The sequence below is a fragment of the Erpetoichthys calabaricus genome, chromosome 9 (genome assembly GCF_900747795.2).
Source record: "Erpetoichthys calabaricus chromosome 9, fErpCal1.3, whole genome shotgun sequence".
Taxonomy (NCBI): Eukaryota; Metazoa; Chordata; class Cladistia; order Polypteriformes; family Polypteridae; genus Erpetoichthys; species Erpetoichthys calabaricus.
This window is the reverse complement of record NC_041402.2, coordinates 166,546,852-166,573,137: the sequence shown is the minus strand read 5'-3', so window position 1 is coordinate 166,573,137 and position 26,286 is coordinate 166,546,852. Positions and strand designations below refer to the sequence as shown.

The window sequence follows — 26,286 nt, the reverse complement described above, 5'->3', positions numbered from 1 at the left end:
TTTAAAAAAGTAAAATATGACATTCTGTAATAAATAAATGCATATACATGTTCACATTAAAGTACATTTTCATTCATATTTACAACAGTAAAAATGTTACATTTCACTATTTACATTGTGCAAAATAAGTAAGGAAATTGTTTTGTTGAAAAGAATGGTGCTAGAAGTGAAGTGCATGTAATAAAGCACAAATGTACTTTTTCTAAATTGAGGTTCATTCATGTTAGGTCAGCAGCAGCCACAGCTACAGTGAGAGTATAAAGTGTATCCAAATGCCAGTGACATTCATCTAATTTCATATCATTTGTGTGTATTCTTTTTACTTAGGCCAATTACATTTCACATTGAACAAGCAGGTCAGTCCCAGTAATTTTTGAGTGTTATCAGCACATGGTTCCAATCTATACCTCTGTTTCCTTCTCAAGGCTGTTAAATGCTTTCAGATTCACTTGGGTGGGACAGCATGCGTTTAGGCTACTCATGTTTCTGTCATTTGCATTTAGCATACTTTGGAAAATGTTTTCCTTATTATCAGGATTTGGAGTCTCTGTTCCCATGTGATTTATGTTATCTGGACTTTGACAAATGGTTTCCACTTGTTCGTTATACTGTGGACTGTTGTTGTTTGTTTCTGCTTTATTTTTATTTTGTGGATCTGGCACAAATCTTTCAGATTCCTTTTTATTTGTTGGAGTTGAAGCAACTGTTGCAGCTTCTTTTTCAGTTTCTTCTTCTTTATGAAACTCAATAGTATGCTGCATGTAATTGTAATTAGTAATACCTGAAAGAAAGAAAGAGAGGTAGTAAATGATCAATGTGGTTGAATATTTTTTAAATATATTTCAGGTAGCTCATTGTGCACTAACACATAAACTTACACTCACTTTAAATTGGGCTGATTTAGTGTCCTCAATTACCCTAACACTCGAAGTCTGTAAAATGTGTGATGAAACTGGAGTTCTGGCAGAAAATTCACATAGAAACAGGTAGAACATTAAAAACTTACACCGTGACTTAAACAGAAACAGGGAAAAAAGCTTTGGTCTTTGTATTGTAAATCATCATGTATATGCAAAGTAAATGTCTATGCATTTTATTTCGAAATAATACAAAGGTTCTTTGAATCAGCTCCTGGAGTGCTGCTTTTTAATTTCAGCAAGAGTATAATGAAACATTAATTCTGTCTTATAACTGAACTTTGTCTTGATTAGCCTTACAGTTTCTTTTTTAAAGAACTCAAGAACTTTTTGTGAATATGAAACATCCATTTTCTGAACACACTTGTTCAAATATAGTGTCATAGTAATCCAGAGCCTCTCCCATCAGTATTGAGTGCTAGGTAACACCAACATTGGTTAAAGTGCCAGTTTCATTGCAGAACATTTTCTTGCTCAGACTGACATAGACCTATAGCAGATTAATTTTTGGTTTCTAATCAACCCAATTTCTGCTTCAATTTCTAGGAGCAAGATTAGTGTACACAGATGGTGTTCAAGTTCAGCTTGTTCATACTGGGGAAAGCAGCAGGGTGTAAAATGCTGATATATTATTTACCCCCTTGAAGGCTGGATTCAACAGAATTGTCTTTTAAATATTTTAATTGATCTGTACTATTAGTTAAATTTGTTGTTTCACATTTTTTATATGTTGGTGGTACAGAAATGCAGATATCTATCAGCTTTATATTTCTGCTTAATTTCATTAAGATGTGTCTATAGATATGAAGATTACTGCCACATGATTCTTTAACTAGTAATGCCTATTTTTAATTATTCTAAAATAGTTGGACCTTTTGAGGTAGGTAAATTGGTTGGAAAATTAATGGATTTTTCCATAAAGGCTGTCATATCATGAAGAGCTGAGGTGAACACACATGTGTGTCAGAGGATCACCTTCAGGGGATGTCTGAGGAATATACTACCCCTCAAATCATGTCCTCTCTTTTTCCTTCCACGACACTGAGAAGATGCCCAGTGAGGGCAACGGACTCTGCCCCAACCTATAAATTCTGAGCAGGCATGAAGGAGGCGTTTTTGGCAAATCAAGCAACCTAACCAAACTCAGAGACAGAGACAACAAATTGTATCACTGCAAGCCCCAGAGAGGCTGTTGTGTGAATAATCGAAAGAAATAAATTCAACAAATTTGAGTGCTCTCTTCTTTAAAGTGACATTGAAGTAAATATGGATGGCTGGGTTGATACCCCAGCACTTATTCTGTGCAGTTGTCATTCCTTGCAGGACCACAACATACAGTACCTTACATTTTATTTTTTGTTAAAAATTAGGGTACTGGAACATATTTACATTAACGTGTGTATGTATATAAAATAACCACACAGTCAAGACAATCTTATATTCATACACTGAGTTCAGATACATGAAGCCTACTTAAAGGATTTCATTTTGAGAATTCGATTCAGCTATTCTTTTAAAGGAGAATAAGAATCTTCCTTTTCTTAAAAGGTCAGTTGGAGTAAACAGACATCTACTGCTGCTCTCCAGGAACTGACATAGAGGTAAATATTCTCTCCACTATCCATCTGTCTAATCTTAAACCTGCTTAATCCAATTCAGAGTCACAAGCACCAGAGACCATCTTGACATCATCTGGTGCAACCATAGAAAAAGCACCAGTAACATGCAGGATACCTTATCCACTATGCAAGTTATAATCTATTTCTAGATAGTGTACATGTATACAGTTACAACAGACTATTACTGTTTTCTTAAAAACCATTAATATTTATTTGTAAGCATTAAGTACAAGCAGTCAATACCTTGAGTTTTTCTTTCTTGAGAGTGTTTTTCTTCTGCACTTGATTTTGATTTATTACTTTCTAGTGACTGGTCAGACTCTTCTGTTTCTGTAATGAAAAGATAAACCCAATTTAATTTATGAAGGTCTCACTTATAGGTTATCACTTATTGTGCAATACATATTCTGGCAAAATGAAAAGTAATCTGACAAAATGACCAAATACACAAACAAACAGTGTTTAAAGCTTAGCAAATCAAAGGTTTTTAAATGTAATTAGTACATTGTTACTTGGTTTAGACGATTCTGTTTTACTTGAAACAGAAATAAAGATAATACAATTGCACAATTATGTTTGGAAGCACAATATAATTTAAATTAAGCAAAACTCTTGGAATTATGCAAATATATAGAATGTATCTTAAGAATGTTGAATTACAACATATAACAATTATTGCTCAGATTTATATATAGTAGTAGTTTTGCAAGTATGTTAGTCACAGTATTAACTGATTTTGTATAGAATACTAGGAACACTGAGGTCTGTGTTGCCACATACTAATAAAATAATTTCTGGCGAATTATACAAAATTCTTTCCTGTAGATTGTTATTAACTATATAAATGTGGTAGTACCTTTCTTCCAAAGGGCATGTGCTTTGCGTAATTTTATCAGGAAGAATTGGACAATGACCAGTAAGGCACAGATGAGAGAGGTTACCATTATAATTAATAAAGTTCCACTTTGCTTCTTGACCATTCTGCTTGTTGTGTTGCTATCTGCTAAAGAAAAGCAAAAAATAGTTTATCACCATGTTCAAAGTGATAACATTCTCATTTACCTAGAAGTATTTCTAAAGGAGAAAGTAGCTACAACAGTTTTTGCATGCACAAATTGCACTTCTGATGTAATGGCCAAAAAGTTTCCCCCTGGTGTCAGGCCTTGCGTAGAGCATCCAGATTGTAAATATTTACCAAAAAAGTCAAAATCATAGAAAGCACAAAGAGTACACAGTTTTCTTTTAACTACATTATATTTGTAAATGTATATTGGCCTAAGCCCGACACTGAGAAGTGTGCTACTAAGAAACATACAACAGAAATTATCATTATAATTACCAGTGAGTTCTATTGTGTAAAACATTGTCTACTTAGAGCAATATCACCATATAGGGAGTAAAAATTGTTAAATGGACGGCACTCATTAGACACGTATAAACGAAATACCTCTGTGTATGTGTGTGTATGGAGCATTCTGCTCGGCTCACGCTTAACCACAGCCACTAGATGGTGCATGCATGTACTTTTTACAATTTTTTCGGCGCTTACATGGACCTCACTTACCAAAGACGTGTACAGTAAAAGCCGCCGCACAACAAAGACGTCGTACTAATGACACAGATGAAGAGGCACAATGTCGAAACGAAACAAACGCTGCAGCTCTACAACGTTCAAGGGAAACGCCTCAGCAACGGAGGACAAGACTGGAAGTTTTCACTAAAAACATTGTCTATTAGGAGCAAAGGCATGGTATCGCCAGTATCTTCTTACGAAAGTCAGTGGAACAGCAAGCACAGGTGGGTCCACGTTCTTTGCCCTGGGTAAATCTTAAGAGCCAGCTGATGCCTCTCTACGTTTTATGAATATAGTATAGTAAAGCTGCTAGGGAGTTTTTTGTCCCAAAGACCACAAGCAACTAGTGATCAAATTAAAGGGAAAATGTCTTAGACCTGTTAGAAGGTCAAACCATATTGATATCTTTATGGATAACATTGATATGTCAGTATGAGCTATATTAAAACCTAAAGATGGGATTTTAGCTGTATCTTTCCCATCAAATAGGTATGTTAGCAGAGTAAAGAGAACTGAAGCCTTTAACAAACATTTATTTAGTCTTCTGTTTTTCTGATCTATGTATTGCATTATTGCGTTGGAGGAATGTACTGGCTATCCCAGGAACACAGGATATAAAGCACAAATTAATAAATAATGGAGTGGACACCAGTAGGTCACAGAGCGAGGTTAATTATAACTACGTGTGTGAAGTTCACGGATACGGTATTTACGGTCAGAATTTAAACCCAGGACTATAGAAGGATTCAAGCCAGATTCTGACCCTATTTAGAAGATTAACTTATTTTAGGACCTCTCTGTAATTAATACAATGCCAATATTCTTTATATCTGTAGAACTTCAATGCAGTGGTATACATATATATATTTTTTTAAACCTGTAGAATTGTCTTCCTAAAGGTCACAAAGTCATCAGAGATGGGGACAGCAGCACCATCCTCGAGTCTTGAACTGCTTTGGTTTTATCCATGATCTTCTGGAGTCACATTAACAGCATCCAATATTACAGTGATATTAGAACTGAAGGAATAGGGAGAATACCTTATTTTTAAGAAGTAGTGTCATAACGTTGTTGACCTAAAAGGATATTTTTAATATTGTATAAATAGAAATAATAGAACAGGGCATTGTTTTTGTTTTGTACACTGTGAATAGTCCTACTGTTTGTTTTCTGATGTGTGCACTAAGTCATATTATATTAAGGATTTTACTTGGTGTCCGATTTAAACTGTGTGTTATAAATTGAAAACTTTTGCGATTAAATTACTGTTTAGAAATTAGATTTTTTTTTTCTTAATCTCACAAAAGAATAGTCAAATGAGATTATTACGTTTTTGTTTTTTGTTTTTTTAATACTAACTTGGCAGTTCTTCATTGGTGTAATTGGTGGTGTAGTTCCCTGGCAGGAATTCAGTTGTACCTTCTTCAGAAACACCTGAAATAGGTGAATAACAACACAAAATTAAAATTTCTTTTATAACTACTGGTTTATATTCCCTTTCATTCAGGATTTATGGTTTTCATTTTTTAATTGTATATTTTGACGTTTATGTCTTACCTACACCCAAACCTATTTTAAAAGGTGGCTCATATTTAATTTGAATTACCAAAGAAAAAAATATTTTGCCCTTACTTGCTGATTCATAAACAGGAGTCGACAAATGCAGACTCTCATTTTTGTCTGTGCTTTGTGAGTATCCTGTTGTTGAGTCTGTGCTCGTTAGTTTGCTTGCTGCTGAAAAATAAGCAGTAAAGTGTTACATTTCAGTAGTTAATCGTTAACAATATGTAGAAACATTTAATATAAGACCAAAATAAAACAGATTAAGCCCTTTCAAACCTGTGAAACTGAAGGGTTTGTTTTTCCCAGAAAAAAATCTTAATATAATTCTTAAAGAAAAATAAAATCTACAATGAACAGTATGTGGCAAATTAGGAACTCTTGCTTGACATTTTAGGTCGGTTAATTTCAGGATGTAAACATCTTATTTGTAGTCAGCACCAGGGATTTGGGTTAGTTTAAATGTTTGTTAATTAAATTTATTTATTGGACTTTATATTTATGGATTGCTGATGACTGTTTTGTGTTTACTTGGAGGATGAAACCAATTTAGTTTTCATCTGCCCTTGCAATGCTTATTATGACCAGCAGACGGCTCTCATTGCACATCCGTCTATCTGCTATCGAACTGGCTTAATCAATGTTATGTGCTACAGTAAACCTTTTTTTAAGAAAATATGGTTACTAGCAAATTATACATTCCTGAAAGTTGTTGAGGTCTTAAATACGTCTAATAATTGATATACTTTATAATAATACAGTAATTATCAATTTACTGTGCAAAAAGGATAGACTTTTTTAACTTATAGATTCTTCTTAAGGCATTTTTTGCACTGGATTTATTTTTCCAAGTATAAACAAATTGACTTGCTTAATTATGTAGGTTAAAAATATTATTCTTGTATGCTATCATTGATTATTTTGACCTTGTAAAAGGTATATGCCATATGAGAAGTATTTCGTTTTGATAAAACTTTATTTAACTTCAGAAAACATAAAGCAGTGCATGGCCAGTATAAAGATTCGATCATGTTACATTATATTTTCAGTTAGTTGTAATCATTGTCTTTATTTTTTATCTTTTCTTCCAGCCAGTACTATTGGAATGATATAAAATTTTAAGGAAAAGGTACAATGCATATTATTATGCCATTATATGAACAGTTTGTTTTCTATATTATGATATTTCTGTCTCACACAGAAAAGCATTTTGTCATTTTATTAAGTTCTTTTTTTATACTGAACTTTCTGATTACAGTAAAATAAAATGGATGAATGGTTGACATTGAACAAATTTAGTTTCACATTTCAGCACTGGTATATTTTGCTTGCATGTGGTTTTAAGAGCTGTTGTTTCCTCAGACTTCGTGTTAGTAGATAGCTGATGTGGGGTGTAACCAGCAAAGTAGCAACAATTAGATCCACTTCCTTTTTGTCCAACAACAAATACCTATATGTTTCATTTAGTTTTCTGAAGTTTCTACTTTATATGCACAGTATGAGTTGGGTTTAATTTAGAGTAGCACCTAATTTGATGAGAACCAATTTCTTTATTAGTACAGTGCTGAACAAAGGAACTCAGACAAACAGCATGCACAATTAAATTATGCTGCTTCTAATCTTTGGATATATTGAATGAAAATGAAAATTTAAAAACAAACTGCAGCCTCTAAACAAGACTTTTCTGATGTATTAATTGGTCTACAAAATGATTTTATGCTTCTAGCTTTTCCTTATCTAAATCTCTACTTATGATTTTGTAGTTTTGCATGAAAGAATAAAAAAAGAAGAAGAAACAAGTTGTACACGTACTTCTTTCTTTTTTTAATGATTAAAGGATTCAGAGGAATTATGCTGGAAGCCAGCTCCTCAAAAAGAAAAATATTATACTGCATTACTTCCAAAAATATAACTGTACTGGTCTCACCCTAAGTACTCTATCTCTTTATTTGCAGAATCCGTTAACTGGAGTTGATCCTGTAATGAACTGGCATCTGTTCCAGGAATATTCCCTATCTTATGCACAGTGCTGCTGGGATAGTCCCAGTCCATGACCCTGAATTGGATCAGGCAGGTTTGAGAATGTTACGCTATGTTTTATTTTATGAAATGGGTAATATACTATGTATATATTATTCAAGGATTTTTCATTCATTTCATATTATAATTATGTACTTACTTTCCAATCCAGTGTTTGGTGTGACTGTGGTTTCTTGTAAGGCTTTTGTGAAAGCATTTATGCTTCTTGTATAGCTCTGCGTTGTCTTGAAAAGCATTTTAGTAGTTGCATCTAAATAACATAAACAAAGACAATTTTCTTAATTGTTGTAAAAGAATAAATAGCTTCTCACCCTGTAGCAAAGTAATAATATGTATGGTATAATTTGCAGTGGGACAGCATGGTCGTGCAGTCATAGCACTGCTGCCTTGCAACAAGGAGACTGGGGTTCTCTCCATGTTCATGTGGGTTTTCTCTAGGTGGTCCAGTTTCCTCTCACAGTCCAAAGATGTACAGGGTAGGGAAATTGGTGTTGTTAAATTGGCCCTTTGTATATGAGTGTATGTGTCTGTGTTCATCTTGTGGTGGGCTAGCAATCTGTCCAGGTATTGTTCCTGTTTTGCATCCCTTGCTTGCTGATAGGCTCCAGCATTCCCATGATTGTGCTGTGGATAAGTGTGTTTAGAAAATGGGTGGATGGATGGTTTAGCAAATGTCTATCCTTATGAGTAATTATTAATATTTAATGATTATAAATACATAAATAAACTAAATGAGATACTTCATTAAATCAAAAATTGGCAAACTCATCGTGGGGTGAAAACGGAGTCTACAGTACAAACCAGGTCATATGGAGGTTAGCTTTGCCTTTGACAATGACTTGGATGACTGAAATTATATTGTATAGCACATTAAAAAGCTATATTGTACAGTAATTAATCATGAGCATTGGTGTTTCAGTCTATGGAAGACAAATCACATGAAAGATTTAAGTACAATGGAAATCTAATTAAACTATGCATGTTATTAAAATGGGCAGCACAGTGGCGCAGTACTACCTCACAGTTAGAAAATCCGGGTTCGCTTCCCGCATCCTCCCTGCGTGGAGTTTGCATGTTCTCCCCGTGTCTGCGTGGGTTTCCTCCGGGTACCACAGTTTCGTCCCACAGTCCAAAGACATGCAGGTTAGGTGCACTGGCGATTCAAAATTGTCCCTATTGTGTGCTTGGTGTGTGGGGCAGTATGTGTGTGCGCGCCCTGCAGTGGGCTGGTGCCCTTCCCGGGGTTTGTTTCCTGCCTTGTGCCCTGTGTTGGCTGGGATTGGCTCCAGCATACCCCTGTGACCCTGTAGTTAGGATATAGCGGGTTAGATGATGGATGGATGTTATTAAAATAGAAATGGTTAATCGAAACAAGTTCAGAATATTGATTCTACTGAGCTTAGTTGAGTTAAACCTGTAGCTACATTTCAGAAATGTTCTTTTCTTAATGAAAGTCAGAATTAATGGATCTGTTGTACATCTCTCATGGCCTTAGTTTCAAGTTTGTTGTATTTCTACTTTTGTAAATGTCCTTATGCACTGTCCCTACAGTTTGGGGAACCTTAGATACTAATAAAAAAAAAAGTTAAACATACTGACATATGGAATTACACAAAATACACTAGCTGAACTAAATTAAATGTGAATGAGAATTATATTATTTCATCCTTATACAGTACCTACGTTAGACTTTTCAATAGTATAAAATAAATGCTTTCTTGATTCATGACCAATATTGTAACTTGAGTTCTAGGAGTTCACTGCCAGAAGTAAAGCAAACTTTGCTTGCAATATATCTGATTTGTTGTATCTTATTTAAACTTTCAAGTCAATTAGGCCATTTTCAAAAAATTTCCAAAGCAAGCGCATACCATGTCTCAAAAAATATTGCATATGATAAATTAATATATGAACAGCCATGTACTTACCAATGTCAGAAAAACTGATGGATGCCCTTAGGGAGATGTTTTTCAGAGCTTCGTGGTACACAATGCAATAAACAGTTAGCTGGGGTTTGTAAGATACAATGGCCAGAATACTGGTTGATGTGTATTTCTCATCTATATAAACATGCTGGGCTTCAGCTAAAGGAATGAAAAGAAACCACTGTCAATGTACAGGAAAACTATGCTTAGATCATTTAATTCAGCTAAGAAGTATTTTTGTGCATTCATACAGTATATCGTTTGAACTATGATACCAAAATGGAGAAATAAGTCATGTGCCTCTAGAAAATTGTTATATTGTTTGAAATCAAACCAATGTTTAGTCATCTGATTCTTAAGAAGGAAATAAATCTTCTCACTTCACTATTTATATCACCATGCTCAATTTGATATGTAAACACTGTTTTTGCCTGTTTATTTCAGCAATTATCCCTTCCAGAGAGACTAACAAATAGCACCATAACTCGACATGTAATTTATTTCTATATATATCTTGTATATTTTTGCTTGGTTTTGATATAACTAAAAGGTTCATCTTTATTTTTATGTAATGTCCTTCATAATAAGTGATTTGTTAGTTTCTTAATTATATATCCATTCACTATTATCTAAATCATGTTTTTCCTAGTCACTGGCATGGGAAGCTAGAACCGTTCCTGGCAGTAATGGGCCCAAAGCAGTAGCAATCCCAGGAGAAAAAATACCACTCAAAAGCAATATCCTCTATAAACATATCTCCCACTTATACAAGTTCTCTTTAGAATCAGCACTTAAACTGACACCATGTCTTTCACTTGTGAGTTTCAGTGTTGATGTGGAGTTCACATATCCACCCAGCTTCCTTGTGGGTTTTGCCTTGATACTCCACCTTCTCCACATGTTCCATGGACAGGTATATTTTAGTTAATTAATAACACATTGGCCTTGATGTTTGCCAATGTTTTCCACAACGAACTGGCTCCCCCACCCCATCTCATTCAGATTTGGTTCTTGGATAATCCCCAGCCTATGCAACCCTAAATTAGTTTAAACATATTCGGGGAAAAATGGTTCCTGGATAACCTCTGGCCTGTGCAATCCTAAATTAGATAAAACATATTTGAAAAAACAAACATTGATTATCAGGTAGAAAAGATACTCAAATGTACAAACAAGGAAGAACATGCAAATTTCTCTAAAAGACATCACGATTGTACTAGGGCCCAAACAGTGTTGGACAGAGCATCTGTTCATCATACCTTCATGTTGGTTAAATATTCTTGTAAGCACTTTCAAACAGCAATAGGCATTATAGCATTTAAGAAGGAAGCAAATAATGCATTGAAAAGAATACTGTGTTTACAGTAATTTGCAGCTAGTTAAAAGAGGTCATCAGATCAGTAAATCAAATGATTAAAGAGACAGTAAAACAGAATACAGAATGTTTTTGATAGTGATAAATAAAGAGGTACTTATTAAGTATTGCTCAAAGTCTGTAATTTGTCTGGACGCATTACTCACTGTAAGGTTCACCCACAAACTGCCAGATATGTGGAGCTTATAAATGGGCATAAGTAAAGCCTAGTCAAATGAAGGTAATTTCCACTAACAGTATTAATTTTCAATAACTGAGAAATGTCTTCAGAAATTTATCCAATCAGATGAGAGCATGTGGCATCTTTAATATTGAATAAGAAGAGGAAAGATGGCTTACAGACAGAAAAAGAGTGATTTCGAAAGAGTGGGTAGCACATAGTCAAATATGTGCTCATCTGAGATTAGTAATTGAATATTCCTCACTTCAAAAATGTCAACATCAAATTTTTTCATTTTGTTTGATTTTTAATTTTTCAAATATAAAAGACATTAGAGCTTACCATCAATCTCTACTCCATTATTGAATGACCAGGACATTTTAGGTGCTGGAAAGCTTCCTGTTGTAGAACATTTTAAGAACTTTCTGCCTCTGCTTACAATTTCTTCAACAAGAGGTTGTGATGGTGGAGCTTTAAGGGTAAAAAAAAAATCAACATAGTTTTACAAATACTGTACAAGAACAGTGCAGGTTTTGCAGAAGACTATTCAGTCTTTCATAAATTTTCGTTCAAGTATTTAACATCATGCAAGACAAGGCAGTGAGACAGTATTTAAAACAAGTTCACGGACATCTAACCAAGCAGTTGTTGGAATGCTTTTGGCAGACAGACATCATGTGCTCCCAGCTCTTAAACAATGACAAGCGACAAGCAAATCACGCAGCTTGCCAGCAGCAGCAGCCAGCAGATGATCCAATCGTTTCTCCTTAGCATACGTTCAGCCCCCACACCCCCACTTTCACAACTTGAGCGGAAGAGACGCGAAGTGGCAAAAGGACAGCTGCTGTACATGCTTTTAAATGATCAACATGCAGCGTCACAAAAAGAACATGCAGCTCTCCAGCAGCAGCAGCAGAAAGACATCAGATGATCTGAAAGGCATGGCCTTAGCGTTTATTCATTGTTTGTACACACAGGTGATTTATATGATGAGCAAATGGCTTGCAGGAATTTAGAATAGTTAGTGATTACTTTGATTACTTCAAGTGGAGTGCTAACCGAGGATGACATTAATGAAAGGTTGTCAAATACTGAAAATGTATAGAAGTAAAGATACAACATAAAATAATTGGATTAACAGTACAAATGTGAATATTTATACAATTGTTGATTTGAAACATTTGAAAAATATTTTAATTTTAGTAACAACATGTACATGTAATATTTTTAATTGTTAATTTCTGCAATACTGGTGTGCCACACTAACTGCAGCTTGTCATTGTTCTGAAAAAATTAATCCACTGGGCTAATGGAAAATTTTTCTTGTCCAAAGAAGTTCTCTGTCGCTCTCCATATTCTGGTAGTTTTCACACTGGGTTGTTTGAATTAACACTTCTAATGAGGAATCACCTTCCTTCAGCTTTCGAGGCACCATGCTATTCTCACCACTGTGAAACATTAATAGTACATATTTCATGTGTCTAGACATAAATCATTATGTCATTGTAATTATCAAAAGTGGAAAGCCAAACGGCATCACCAACTTGGGTGCAGCACTTGTAGATATTTCTTCACACCAATAACTTGGCTAGCTAGGCCTAAGAAAGGTTTCAGCCAATTTGCAGACTATTTGTGATGTCACTTAATTAACAAAGCTGTTCTTTAGGTCACTTACCTACTGAAAAACCTTCACACAAAAATATCAAAAGGAGGAGATTGTTTTACATTGAAGTTTATGGCTTCATTGATTGCTTTAAATTCCAAGAGAACCTTGATTTTTATGTAGCACTGACAGTAAACAAATTTTATTAAAAAAAAAGACAAGGAATACATACTGATATCTGTAATGTTGATAGATGCGGTCAGTGTATTATTTCCCAGAGCTTTGTGCTGAACGATGCAATCCACAAAAATGCTGGATTTGTGAGACTTAAGTACTAAGGTGCTGACTGTTGTAAATGTTCCTCTTTTCCCCTCCTGAATGTTTTGAGTATGTGCTGTAATAAGACAAGTAAACAAAAACAAATTAATTGTTTTATGCATAAACACAATATCACAAGCGGTCTGGGATCACCATGCCATTTCAATTTAGATATGCTATTAATACTGTAAAGATTATACATTGAGAATCAATTCACACATAAAATGTTTTACCCATGTCTCTTTTTTATATAAATAAATTTATCAGATTATTCTCTTAATGTAGTTATTGTGATTTTACAAAATAACTAAATGAGACATGCCAGATAAAGTGAGAACTACTGATATGCTGTGGGACTGGCATATATCCATTTCTCCTTTTGGGTGCAGCAGGGACATCCAGGTGTAAGGCTACCAGTCTGGGTTAGCAGTGAGAGCTGCTAGGGAAGTTTGTTTTTGCATTTTTTGAGGTGAATATGTGGATTTTATTTTTAATCTGCTGACTATACTATGTATAACATATCAATTAATACTGTGTACACTTGTTATTTGTACAGTAAGTTAATTTAATTAAGTTCTTAAAATGTGATAACATATTTATGTGTGAAATCCTAACTTTATCATGAAAATTATTACCGTAAATTAACATAATTTGACATGGCATGTATTTACCATCCAGTTCCAGTTCATTGTGAAATGACCATGTAATATTGGGTGCAGGGTAGCTTCCAGTTGTAAAACATTTCAAGATCTTTTTCTCCTTTTCTCTTTTTAACTCCATCGATGGGTTTGACGGAGGAGCTTTATTATAAAAATGACAGGATTAGTTATGCACAGAGTTTAATACAAGACCTTTTTTCACAGACAGCTGTGTCATTTCTGTATAAAAATTAACTCAAAAGTTATAATAATAATAAATTAGGATTAAGTGCAAACTTTTTAAAAATTAAATTAGCCACTTACCTAATACATCAACATTGATTTTCCTTGTAGTAACAGGGTGACTGTAGTAACTACAAGTGTAAGTACCCTTATCTTTCACTGAAATGTTAGAAAGGCTAATAGTAAGTTCAGTCTTTGACCAGTGGATGAGTTTATATCGTCTGTCCCTCAGACCTACAAATGAGAGAAAATATTGCACATATATTTTAGAAAATAATGATAGCTTTATCTTTACCATGAATAGACCCTATACAGTTTTTTTAAAACATCATTGTGTATCAGGACATTACTTTTTGTTTAACTGCCATCAACTTAATGGGAGCAGCCGAAAGAAGAAGAATCAAACTGTTAAAATAACTCTGCTATCATAAATATAAATATTACAACTCAAGGAGAGTGGGACCAGAACTGAACATTCTCCCATTGTTACACATTGTCTGTCTCATAAAATTGATTCTTCATTTTTATAACTTTCAAATGGACTATTATTAAATTAAAATGTGATGTATTTTATAAAACTTAATTTTAATGGTGCGTTTCCTAATAATTTGTATTTAACTGGCAAAGAAAAGAGAAAAAAAGGAAAACTAAAGATTTCTAACTGTCTTGAGGTTGTTTAGTGCTTTTAAATTTTAGTATTGACTGGTAGAATACCACAATAACTAAGATTCAGATTGTAAATGCTTATTTAAACACCAGATCAATCTTACTCTGATCCCTAACTGAAATACAAACACGGAAACAATACTACATTTTGTAAACCAATTTTTTATAATAATAATTATTATTTTAAACTATTTAGCACCTTTCTCAAACCCAAGGACACTTTACACAATATTTAAAAACCTAAGATGCCAGATTCAAATAACAATAATAATAAAAAAAAAACAGACAGAACATAAAATATAGTCACATTCCACAAAGTTTTAAAAATCTAAGACTGAACAAAGGTATAGATTAAACAGAATATTTTTCAATTAATAAGCTAAAAACGTGGTATAAAATATTAGCATTGTATTTTTCCTGAATCCCTTTTAGATAGTGTTTGCAATAAAATATGCTTTAGAAAACTTTTTACAGGCAAATTCTTTATGTTGTGTATGTTATACTGGCACCAATAGACCTAACTTTATCAAAATTATCATTTGCTGATTTTCTTTGTGGCTTTTTACCACATCATTAGTGCTTCCATTTCCTGTACTACCTAATGTCAAGACAGGGCTGTAGAGGGCAGGCAGTATCAGACAAAGGCAAGAACAAACCATGGAGTGGGTGCCAGTATTTTGCAGGGCACAGTGCCTGTATCAGTGCTTGAACCAAGTCTGGAGCTGTGAGACAGCAATATTAGTAACTCTGACAGAGTTCTACTTAAACTTAAACATATATATTTTTTACTTACATAACTCTTGGAACTATTTCTGTGTTGTTTCCTTTTTTGCTTATTTTCTGTACCTATGACCATGCACATAATAAAGCAGTGTATACTTTATATATATAATGCATATTATGAGAGAAATCTATACTTTGATTTTAGTAAAGTGAAATGATTTGAAGAAAAAAATTAAACTGTTTTCTCTCAAAATACATGTGCCACAGTTAATGGCCCTCCTGCATTCAGTAATTTTTTCACCTGTCCTTTGCCCCAATAGCAGCCCTTTTCTTATAATTCTAATAATGCTGGATGAGATAGGAGAACAAATATAAATGGATCTGAGACCATTCCTACATAAAAAAAAATCTAGTAGAATGAGTCAAAATAGGCTCAGTGTAATAAAATCTAAAGGATATAAAATCAAGAGATGAAAACATGGATTGTATTTGGGGTATCTGATGTTTTAGTAGTGTTGGTGTGATACTTGCGTCATATTACATTCACACGGTCAGCCCCCACTCTGCTAAGCTGTAGTGACATTTGTTCCACTGTGTGTAGGAAGTCGCATATCAAAGTGGCTTGCCTGATGTGTACAAGTGGGATGTACTGACATGTAGGCAAGTGGCTGCCAAATGGCTGCAGCTAGTCCTGATGTCTATACACAGTTTGTTTGTGGCATCATCTCCAAATACTCACCTCGTATGTTATTATGAAAAGCAATGAACCCATGGGGGTTCGACCACTGCAAGTGTGAACTGTCATTTCGGTCAATGCTGCAGTTCAAAATAAGCATCTCACCCTGTATGACTGTTTTGTTTTCTGTGACAGCAAAGCTTATACAGCCTGTAAATAAAAAACAGAGACATTTTTGTTAAGGTCTATTTTTATAAATACCGGTGACACCGTGTTGTATTTTGCAAGCTTACTAGGTTTTGCCTTCAGGCCACTTTCACCACACTAGTGAACCATTTATAAATCAATTTTTTTTCTCAGCCACCTCTTTCTTTAGGTTATAATTTCATAGGCTTATTCAGACCGCTGATTGACTTTCTTGTTTTCTGCATCTTTTAATTCACTTCAACCCATTCTGAAAATACTTACAGAGTACAGCATTTGTTTTTATGAAAAAGTAAACAGATTGTTTTAATAACATCAATTAATTGAAAAGCACCAAAAAAGGGAGCTGTATTTTCACTTCTCAGTAAATTGAGATCACTGAAGCTGGGAGATAGTGGTTCAACCAATTGCATCCCATTGCTCCACAGCAAGCATATAATCTTAATTCTATTAACTTCAGAATGAGTCTGTTTTAAGTAACTATGATAGTACTGTATATTTTATACACCATTAAATCACTGTATGTCTGCTGTTTGTTTAATTACACCAGAATATAGTGAAGTGTAAAGGTCAATTTATTTTAATTTAAAATGCTTGTGTATATTCAAAACATGACCTCATCTCTAATCAGGCATGCAATATAAAGTCAAATGATTCATTTTTATTTTAAATGTTTTTGTCATTCACACTATAATTATTTTTGGATGCATTTCTTCCGTTACAGGTTTTCAGGGAGATATAGCCTATTCAGTTAATCCCAAGTACAAAGAAAGACATCCCAAAACACACTCAATCACACTGAACCAATTTAGAATCTCCAGTTTTGGAATATGGCAGTTACATATATGAAGAAGATTGCAAGAAGGCCAGAGCCTATAGATTTGAGTTGTCAAAAAGATGTATACCAGTTGAGCAGGAGCGGTATATAAGCGGCATTGATAGAATGTATGGATTTTTGTAATTAATTCAGCCAGACATCTTTATTAAAGTAATAGATGGGTAATATTGTTGCTATGTTTGGCTTATTTCAGGATTCATATCGTAGCACACGTAGGTGTATCATGCATCCCTTCCCTGTTAGAATTCCCCATCTCCTTTCACTTTCACAGCCCCTTCTGTTTATTACATATAATTATACTGTATATATTTTCCCTCATACTGAATGTAAGTGCTAAAACTAAAATCTGTGTTACCCAGTATAGATTCATTAGTGTTACAGGTGAGAGAATAATTGCTTCATCTATCTTTTTTGTTAACTATTAGTTAAGATAATAATTGAATAGTTATATTATATCATTTCCTTGTAATTGTCTAGTTTCCTAGGCATATTTTTATTATTGCTATTGCTGCCTATAATTGTTTGCCTGCAAATCCCACCCCAAAAAAAACAGCGCCTCCTTTTATTATTAGTATTATTCATATGTTAGTTTCTTGATAAAACCTCAACATCTCATTATCAATAATGTGTTAACTTAATAAACAGTACAGTGTCTTCTCAATCTATTGCTAATACATCCCCCTTATCCCTTTGCTGTGGTCTTTATAATTATGAGTCATTTCAGCCTTCTGCTGGTAAAACACCCCCAAAGTTTCCACCACCTCTCTTAAAATTGCCTCTCCACTCCTTTGCCTGCCAGGTCACTTTTGATTTACCTTTCCCACCATGGCCTTGATACACTTCATAGCCAAGTAATATGTACCTAAAACTGAGTTGGTGGTTTCTTAACCTTTTAGGTTCACTTTATTATTTTTTCTAGTTTACAAACTTAAATTTTGCTTTGGATTGTTGCCTCATTTTTTCTAAGGGCTTAAATTACAAAGATATGACATGCAGAAGAATGACCACATCTACAATATGAAACATTCACATTTTAATGGACTTCTCTCATTAAGTGACCTAAAAAATGTAGGAGAAACTCATTTTTATTTTTGCAGCTAGCTAAACCAAAGTCTGCAAGAATATCATTAATAATTTAGATTCTTAGCCATTAATTCATGACACCATTTATAATCAAAATGATTGTATTTTATAATGATTTGTAAACTGAGCTAAACTACTAAATGATAGGACATTAAGACTGGATTGGACCAGACCATAATTTAATGAAAACAGCAGTAAGGCAATAGTGCTAAACATTTTACTCTAGCTACAACTAAAGAATAAATATTAGCTTGACAATACTATGTTAGTGTCCTTAGAAGGTGTTAGTAACAACATGAAGCACTCCATGGTGCATGCAAGTGTTAGAGAGGGGCATGACCAGCAAAATTTGAGAATGCAATTGGGGACAGGGTAATGCAAACTCTGTGACCAAACCTTCCTGATAATATGGTCTAATGATAATCTGAAGCCTACAAGGTTACATGATGTAGTCTTGTCCATGTTAAGTATGTCTTTTCAATTAATTATTCTGTATATTTAAAGCTTTCTTAAGGGCTAATATTATAAAATTTTGATTGAGTGTCTTTGGCAACCATGAATAAAAGGAAATGAAAAAAGAAAAAGTTATTCCCATGCTGAAAAGAAAGAAAAGACACATCATTTTTGCTATGTAGCCTTCATCAGGTACATCAATATTGTGTCTCTTAACCTATTTTCTTTTCAGTTTTGGAATGACCTTTACCTTTTTTCTTTGCAGATTCATTCATGCTGATGCAGCCCTTCACTAAATCCAGGAAAAGTAAATGATCAACATTTCAAACCATTACTCCTAAAGACAAAAAGTAATAAAAAATGTTAACTGTTCTGGGGATCTTCTGTTCCTACGGTCACCCATTTCTGTGTTGATGCAATAAAATCTTTTTTAAACTTAGAATAGCTCATTGACTCATAGTGCTGTATGATTCATCTTATTGACTGTGTTCTTCTCACCTGCTTCAAAACCACTTTGTGCCTGGTGAACTTTAAAGGGTGACATACAAACTTCAGTACACAACAGTTTGTAACTTAAATAGAGTATGCAGTGATATGTAATTGCAGGGGGTCGCTAAAAATTGCAAAAGACCCACTTCTGTCCTGCAAAGCTTGAAACAGGAAATTGTGCTGTAGTTTAATAGGAAACCACATAAACCTTTCTGGTGTGAATACATAAAAAATACCAAGTAAAGATTGTGCTAAATCTGTTGTTAAAAATTGGGAGCGCCCACTAAAATTACAGTACAAATTTGCTAATGAACCTGTATAGTTATTTTCACTCAAAAATTTATCTTGTAGGTTGTTGTGTCAAGGGTGGGATACATTCTCACAATTACTGTGTGGGCTCAGAGACGTTTTGATTGAAAAGGTCATGAAATTCTTGTGCCCCCATGTCTCTCAGACCACATTTCAAGGGGGCAGTTCAGCTGCAACATTTACAATAAATCCCTTTGGTCTTATCTTTTTAGGCGGATACTGTGTTAGTATAGTAATATGAACCAGTCACTCAGTCTACAATGTCAAAGTGAAAAAAGGCATAACAGCATACTCTATACAAAAGGAAATAGATCATGGAAATGCAATGCAGCAGTATACTGGCTGGTACAGTAAGTCTACAGACAGGTCCTAGTGTTTCAGATATGCTGGTAGCTCTCTAACAGCTGTGTATAGTGAAGCCCACCCTCACAAAGCAATTTATCTTCCATTATTAAACAGCTGTAGGATATTGAAATATTATTCAAAGCTAAGCTAACAAGTAACACTCAGTTCTCTCTGACTACAGGATTCAGTTATTCTACTCAGTTATATTTTACTACTGTACGACCATTTTGTTAAACACAGCTGGAATAATGTCTGAGCTGTTTGTACAGTTTTACATTTTTTTTAATAAATTACCTTTTTTTTCCATTTATGGTATTTCCAGCTATTCAGAAACAAAGTACTATCAGACTTAACCCATATAATTAAAATTGATAAAAGATTATTACAAGGTCAACGGTTTACTGGTGCCCCATTTGAGGTGAGTTTTTACCTTGACACAGGGCTAGGTGTCAGCTTCTCACAACCCTGAAAGTAGATTCAGCAGGTTTGGAAAATGGAGGTACAGTATTGATGGATGGAAAAATTAATTTTAGATGGTTCGGAGAATCTGTTTAGGTATTCCATGATTTTTTTAATCCACGGTTGTGGGCTACTGGTGACTATGCAGGCAGCAATTTGTGTGATACAGGAATTATATCTGGACAACGTGCAAAGCCATCACAGGAAAAGCACAATAATAATGGATAGATAGATAGATAGATAGATAGATAGATAGATAGATAGATAGATAGATAGATAGATAGATAGATAGATAGATAGATAGATAGATAGATAGATAGATAGATAGATAGATAGATAGATAGATAGATAGATACTTTATTAATCCCAATGGGAAATTCATTCATTAATGGGGCAGACTACATGGTTTTCTCCCCAGAGGAATCAAATGTGAGCAATATCCACAACAGTGAAAACTTGCCAAAAGCACACTAAGTGTATCCTAAATCAGATTTGAACATTGACTCAGTCTATATATCCATCTATCAATCGATTTCTTTCTTTCTTTCTTTCTTTCTTTCTTTCTTTCTTTCTTTCTTTCTTTCTTTCTTTCTTTCTTTCTTTCTTTCTTTTTACTAACTGGCATACCCATTCTTTGCACAGATTTCAGTCTTTTGTAAATTGTATTCCAAACTGAATTCCAAATAGTTTAATTGGCAATTCTAAATTGATCCTGTGTGAGAGTGGCTGGTTGCTGCCTTGTACCCATTTGTGGCAGATTGGATTCTGCCACTCTGAGTATGTTGAAAAAGTGATCAGTGGATAATATATTGCCAGCCCTTTTACTTTATTTATCATTAGACCATATGTCTTGCCTGAAGAAGGGGCCTGAGCTGCCTTGAAAGCTTGCATGTTGTAATCCTTTTAGTTACCCAATAAAAGGTGTAATTTTGCTTGACTTCTCATTATGCCATAGAAACACTTTGATAATTTCATGCACAATACTATAAATAGAATTTATTTTTGATTATGAAATAACAAAATATTCTGATTATGATATAGAACATTCTTTCAATTAATGGTTCCACTTCTCTGTGAATCTATTAAATACATTAATTACATTTGTGTGCATGTCCCAGTGAAATTAAAAATGTAATTATCTGATAATGCAGAATCTATTTTTTGTCTTGTTTATCATAAAGGTTTGTAGTATTTAGCACTGTTCTTGCCTTAATCTATGAGTAAAGATGATTTGCCTTAAATAAGTAAACAAATATTCCTTTGGTTTCACATTATTTTACAAAAAAAAAAGCTGACACGGTACAGTCATAAATATAGTACTGATTTGCAGCATAGCGAACATCATGATTAATTCTTTGAAATTTGGGCAGCAAGCTGAAAACATTTGTAGAAGAGAGTTTTTGTTTCTTATTTTAAGTCTCTCAAGCACAAAATAAAGAATAACTTGTAAAAGAAACTTTTACTTTCCCATTACACAACATCACAATAATAGCGTTTCACTTACCTGATAGTGTTATGATCATCACAACATTTATGTAAAGCTCTAACCTCACAGCCATTTTCAGTCTCTGCCTGCAGCATGAGACACGTTTCCTCCAACTGCACAACAAACTCAGAGTAGCTTCTTAAAAAACAGAAATAAAAGAAGAAGAAGTGAGTGACTGCGAAGGGGGCTTCCGTGACATCAGCAACAGTCACTGAAGCAATGGGTTTTCCACGCAACATAAGAAATAAGCAAAGAAGACTGCTTTAAAGTGTTTGATTTTCCCAGTGTAGTCTCGTGTTTAAGAAAATCTGCACTATTTTTGGTTTATTCTTAGAAAATAAATACAAAAAAATAAACGTTTCTTTCAGAGTCTATTGCGCAATGAAGTGAGTGTGTTCTTAAGACATTTTGGAATTATAGCTCCTATTATTTTAAACAATAAACATTTAAGGAAAAGCTCATTGATGTATTACATGGGATACACTTTAGTTTAGGTTCTGCAAAAAATGTATTTATTTATACATATACTGCTATATAACAAGACCTTAACAGAGAAGCCTTAATAACACTTACAAGCATCCATAAATTGGTTATTTATCTTTCTGCATTATGACTTATTACAAGCCTATGATATACTGGTAAAATTAGGATTCACAGATCTTATGCTGAAATATGCACTATAAACAGGAATATGTATCACTTAAGCCATCTTTGGCCACTTAAAAATGAAGTTCTTTTAGTTGGTCACATTGCAGAAATGAATAATCACTTTGCTGAATCTTTGTGTTATTAGGACCATACAAAGTCTTTGTTAAGATCTTGTTACATAATTTATTAGTAGTGCATGCATTTTTACAGTACCCAAACAACAGTTGTTACCATTATATATAATTTTTAATTGATGTTAAAGTGGAACAGGTGAAATTTGCTTACAGCACAGTAGTGAGTAAACAATACTGCATTATAGAACATTGCACTGTCAAGAGTTTATTTACATAAAGTGATCAGAAGGCAGCCTCTTATAGTATAATAGCTGCAAAGAAAGTTAGAGCACTCAGTGACCTTTCGGATGGAGGGACATAATTGCTGATGCATATTGTTTTTTAAGATCCAGTATTTTTATTTATTATGACATAATACAAACCATACCAGAGAAATACATCGTATGCAGAATACTTTTCCAGCTGTTGTTATTGTTACTATTTGTCATTAGCGATGCATACATTCTGACTTCAACCTTTTTCATAGAATGTTGCAACAATTTTTGCTATTTAGGAAAATTGCATCTTTTATAATGCATTGCTCCATGTTGAGCATGACTTTACTGATTTGGTTCAACACTGTACATGTTTTCACAAGTGATGCGCTGGCCAAGTTAAGTGAATCTCCTGAATCACATACTAAGTCAGTGGTGGAGATTGACCTGGTGGTTTGTTGTTTTTCAGTTGAACACTTTACATGCCAGGTCTTGCTCCCTACAGTATTATTTATCCCTTAATGTCACTTTTCCATTTTCTATAAACCAACTTTCTGTATTAGAGTATCATAGGAAGTCAGAGTACAGTATATCCTGGCAGAATTAGGGACATCACTCACTCAAACACGGAAAAATGTACAGCTGCCAGTTTACTTAATGCACACCTTTCTGGGATGTTAGAGATGGTAATTCTTATTGTTATTTTATTACTTATTCTGCACTTATCTGATGTATTGATAAAGGAGATGAGACAGTATAGGAGTCAGGTAGAAAAGTTTGTTTCTTGATACAAAGAGAATTGTCTACATCTTAACAAAACTAAGGAAATGGTTATTGACTTTCACTGCACCAAAGAGCCTCTACATCCAATCACTGTTCAAGGAGTGAATGTAGACGTGGTCCACTCGTAAAGTACTTGACATCCTTCACATCTCCTATAACTCTGTGATGGCCAGTGCAATTTTCTATTCTGGGCTGGTAACATCATTTCAAGAGAGGCCCTTTAAAATCAACAAGCTAATTAAAAGGGCAAGCTTAGCTATAGGACACACTCTGGACCCCCTGTAGATAGTAACGAAGGAGAGAGTTAAAACAACTTATGAACAATGCTGCACATGCTCTCTCTGACACACAAACAGTGAGTACTTTCAGCCAATGAATTATTCAGCAGAAGTGCATCAAGAAACTACTGGGGTTCCTTTATCCCAACGGCAATACATCTGCGTAATGCCTCACTATGGCAGTGACAGCCAAGTCAGAACTTTTCTTTGTTTTGAATTTTCTTACTTTATAGTTATTCCAGTGTGTGTTCAGACCAAAGTGTATGTGTGTGTGTTTATTTATTTATACTTATATACCTATTTATGTATTTATTTAAAGGGCGTCTGTAAAAAGGCAAATTTCCCCCTTGGGACAAATCTATCTATCTATCTATCTATCTATCTATCTATCTATCTATCTATCTATCTATCTATCTATCTATCTATCTATCTATCTATCTATCTATCTATCTATCTATCTATCCATCCATCCATCCATCCATGGTTCACACAAACAAGTGCATAAGCCAGACAGACAGTGACCAGGCCAGGACTAAATCAAGGTCCAAGGAGTTATAAAGTTACAGCATTAAAAGTTGTGCCACTGATCATCTTATTGCAGATCTCAATAGAGTACAGTATATCATATACATTAACTACGCAAACACGAATTACTTACTTTTAAGGAAGTTGCCCTTTCACATTGAATCCAATTCCCCCTGCTCCTTTCTCTTAGAAACTGACAACTGTGGGACTTTCCACTTCTTAAAATTATTTTCTGACACAAGGCCCAATTCCTCATCTAAGGAAAAAGTACCCATCATGGCACTAGGCATAAAACCTTTTCCCAGAATGAAGTGATTTTTCAAACCAGCCTGTCCAGACAGACATGTGTTTGAGTATTTTTTAGTTTAGTGCTTTAGAGACTTAGACACTAAACCTGAAACCACAAGGCATCACTTTCAGATCCTGTCCCGTACTTTAGCATGCTAGGCTGAGAAAGTCACTGGATTCTGCTGTTTTGTCTGACGTTAAGGAAGAGATTGTTGACCTAACACCACTGTGTCTAAACAACAACAACGTTTATTTATATAGCACATTTTCATACAAACAATGTAACTCAAAGTGCTTTACATGATGAAGATAGAGAAAAAAGACAAAATAAATAATTAAAAGGCAATTGCCCTCCCTGTAAGCCATCTCATCAGTGTTAATGATCAAGCCTGTAATTGTGGTAGCAGTGGCAAATTTTATGTCAGACCGTAGGGTGCAAAAGGAATGCTTCAGTTGACTTGGCACACTACCTGGGGGAGATTTCTTTATTTTGATGGTCAGTATGGAAGAGATGAATCCGCAAGTCCTTTCAATCTTTGGGCTTGGCAGTTTGGAAGTCAAAACATGAACTGTAGGGATTGAGGCCTCAATGTTTGGTGATTATTATTGATGGAATGACAGTGTTGATTGTTCACCTTTAGTCTGGAAAGACTGGCATTGGGGTTTTTATTATCTAGAGGTGCCAGATGGTATGAAGTCCAGGGGATATGGCATTCTCTGTAGACCAGTTGTAGTAATATGCAATTTGAAAGTGGTACAGATTTTATAAAATAACACATTTGATGTGTCCCAGGACAATTTTAATGTGAGAGTGTGTGCTGTGAATTCATGCTTATTATTTTCTTGTCATGCTATTGACAGTCATGTTTTGACTCTCATTTTTAATTTTTCTAAATGGTTCCCGGGGCTATGAAACAATTTATATATCATTTTGGGGGTTATAGAGACCTACTGATCCAATGTTCACATTTTTGTTTCAACACATGCTTTTGTTAGTTATTTTTAGCATTATCCCACGGTGCCTTTTTTGTTTTTTTTCTGTTGGCAACACCATTTTGGGACTTTAATGTTCATGTTTGCTATATGGTTGTTAGGGGTGGACTCGGGGGACGTGGATGTTATGAACTCACAAGTCAAGCTATAAAAAGGTCAGCCCATTGAATTACTTGGTTTGTTTAAGTTTATGGATTCCACTTAAAATTCTAAAAAAAATATTGTTTGTTATAGGGTTTATGGTTATGAATTCTTTTTTGGGTCTGACTATGATTTTTCTTCATCACCTTGGCTCTGGTTACATGAACTTCCATTGCTTGACTACAATTATTGTTTTGTTCTGGACTTTGTTTATTAGCTTCTTTGACTCCCGGTTATGACTTTGGCTTGTTTATTCTGACAGCATTTTATCTCCCAATTCTAAATCCTTTAAAAAGCTGCCACTCTGTGCAGTTTCAGTACATTGACGGTAGGTACCATCACTAAATACTCTACTGACCAAATAAAATTGTTATCTAGTATTATACTGAAAAATATTTGCATAGAATTAGAAATAATTCATCTATTATTTAAAAGAAGTGAGCAGTATGCTGATCAACCACAGCTGTGCAACAAGCAGTGACTGTAGGCATGAGAAAATATGAGTGTAATGTAACACAGTAATGGCAATTAAATTAATTTAGTGGAGACGTGTGCACACTAAGATTATATTAGAAGCATTATAGCGTAATTAGATTGGTA

At 34.3% G+C, this 26,286-nt stretch overlaps 1 protein-coding gene across 3 annotated transcripts; it reads right to left on the bottom strand.

Annotated features, from left to right (window-relative positions):
* Positions 1-21,832, bottom strand: LOC114658246 (cytotoxic and regulatory T-cell molecule). 3 transcript variants are annotated; one of them, XM_028810391.2, is made up of 13 exons: positions 21,721-21,832; positions 16,100-16,246; positions 14,053-14,205; positions 13,762-13,890; positions 13,005-13,166; positions 11,512-11,640; positions 9,638-9,793; positions 7,849-7,959; positions 5,742-5,843; positions 5,469-5,543; positions 3,393-3,539; positions 2,780-2,866; positions 1-781 (listed from the first exon to the last, which is right to left on the bottom strand). In XM_028810391.2, exons 1-13 carry the CDS (start codon positions 21,773-21,775, stop codon positions 402-404), a joined length of 1,833 nt encoding a protein of 610 aa, XP_028666224.1. In that variant the 5' UTR covers positions 21,776-21,832; the 3' UTR covers positions 1-401. The 3 variants fall into 3 exon arrangements, with proteins under 3 accessions (XP_028666224.1, XP_028666225.1, XP_028666226.1); XM_028810392.2 differs by having other exon boundaries at positions 3,393-3,536; XM_028810393.2 differs by having other exon boundaries at positions 5,742-5,840.
* Positions 21,833-26,286: the final 4,454 nt, after the last annotated feature.

Bases quoted from the DNA above. Each gene is read 5' to 3' on its own strand.
- LOC114658246 (XM_028810391.2), bottom strand. From the start codon at position 21,775: ATGGCTGTGAGGTTAGAGCTTTACATAAATGTTGTGATGATCATAACA. The intron at 7,960-9,637 runs GTAAGTACATGG...TATGTTATTTAG, and splicing joins CATCAGTTTTTCTGACATTG to ATGCAACTACTAAAATGCTT. The intron at 2,867-3,392 runs GTACTACCACAT...TTTTCATTACAG, and splicing joins ACATGCCCTTTGGAAGAAAG to AAACAGAAGAGTCTGACCAG.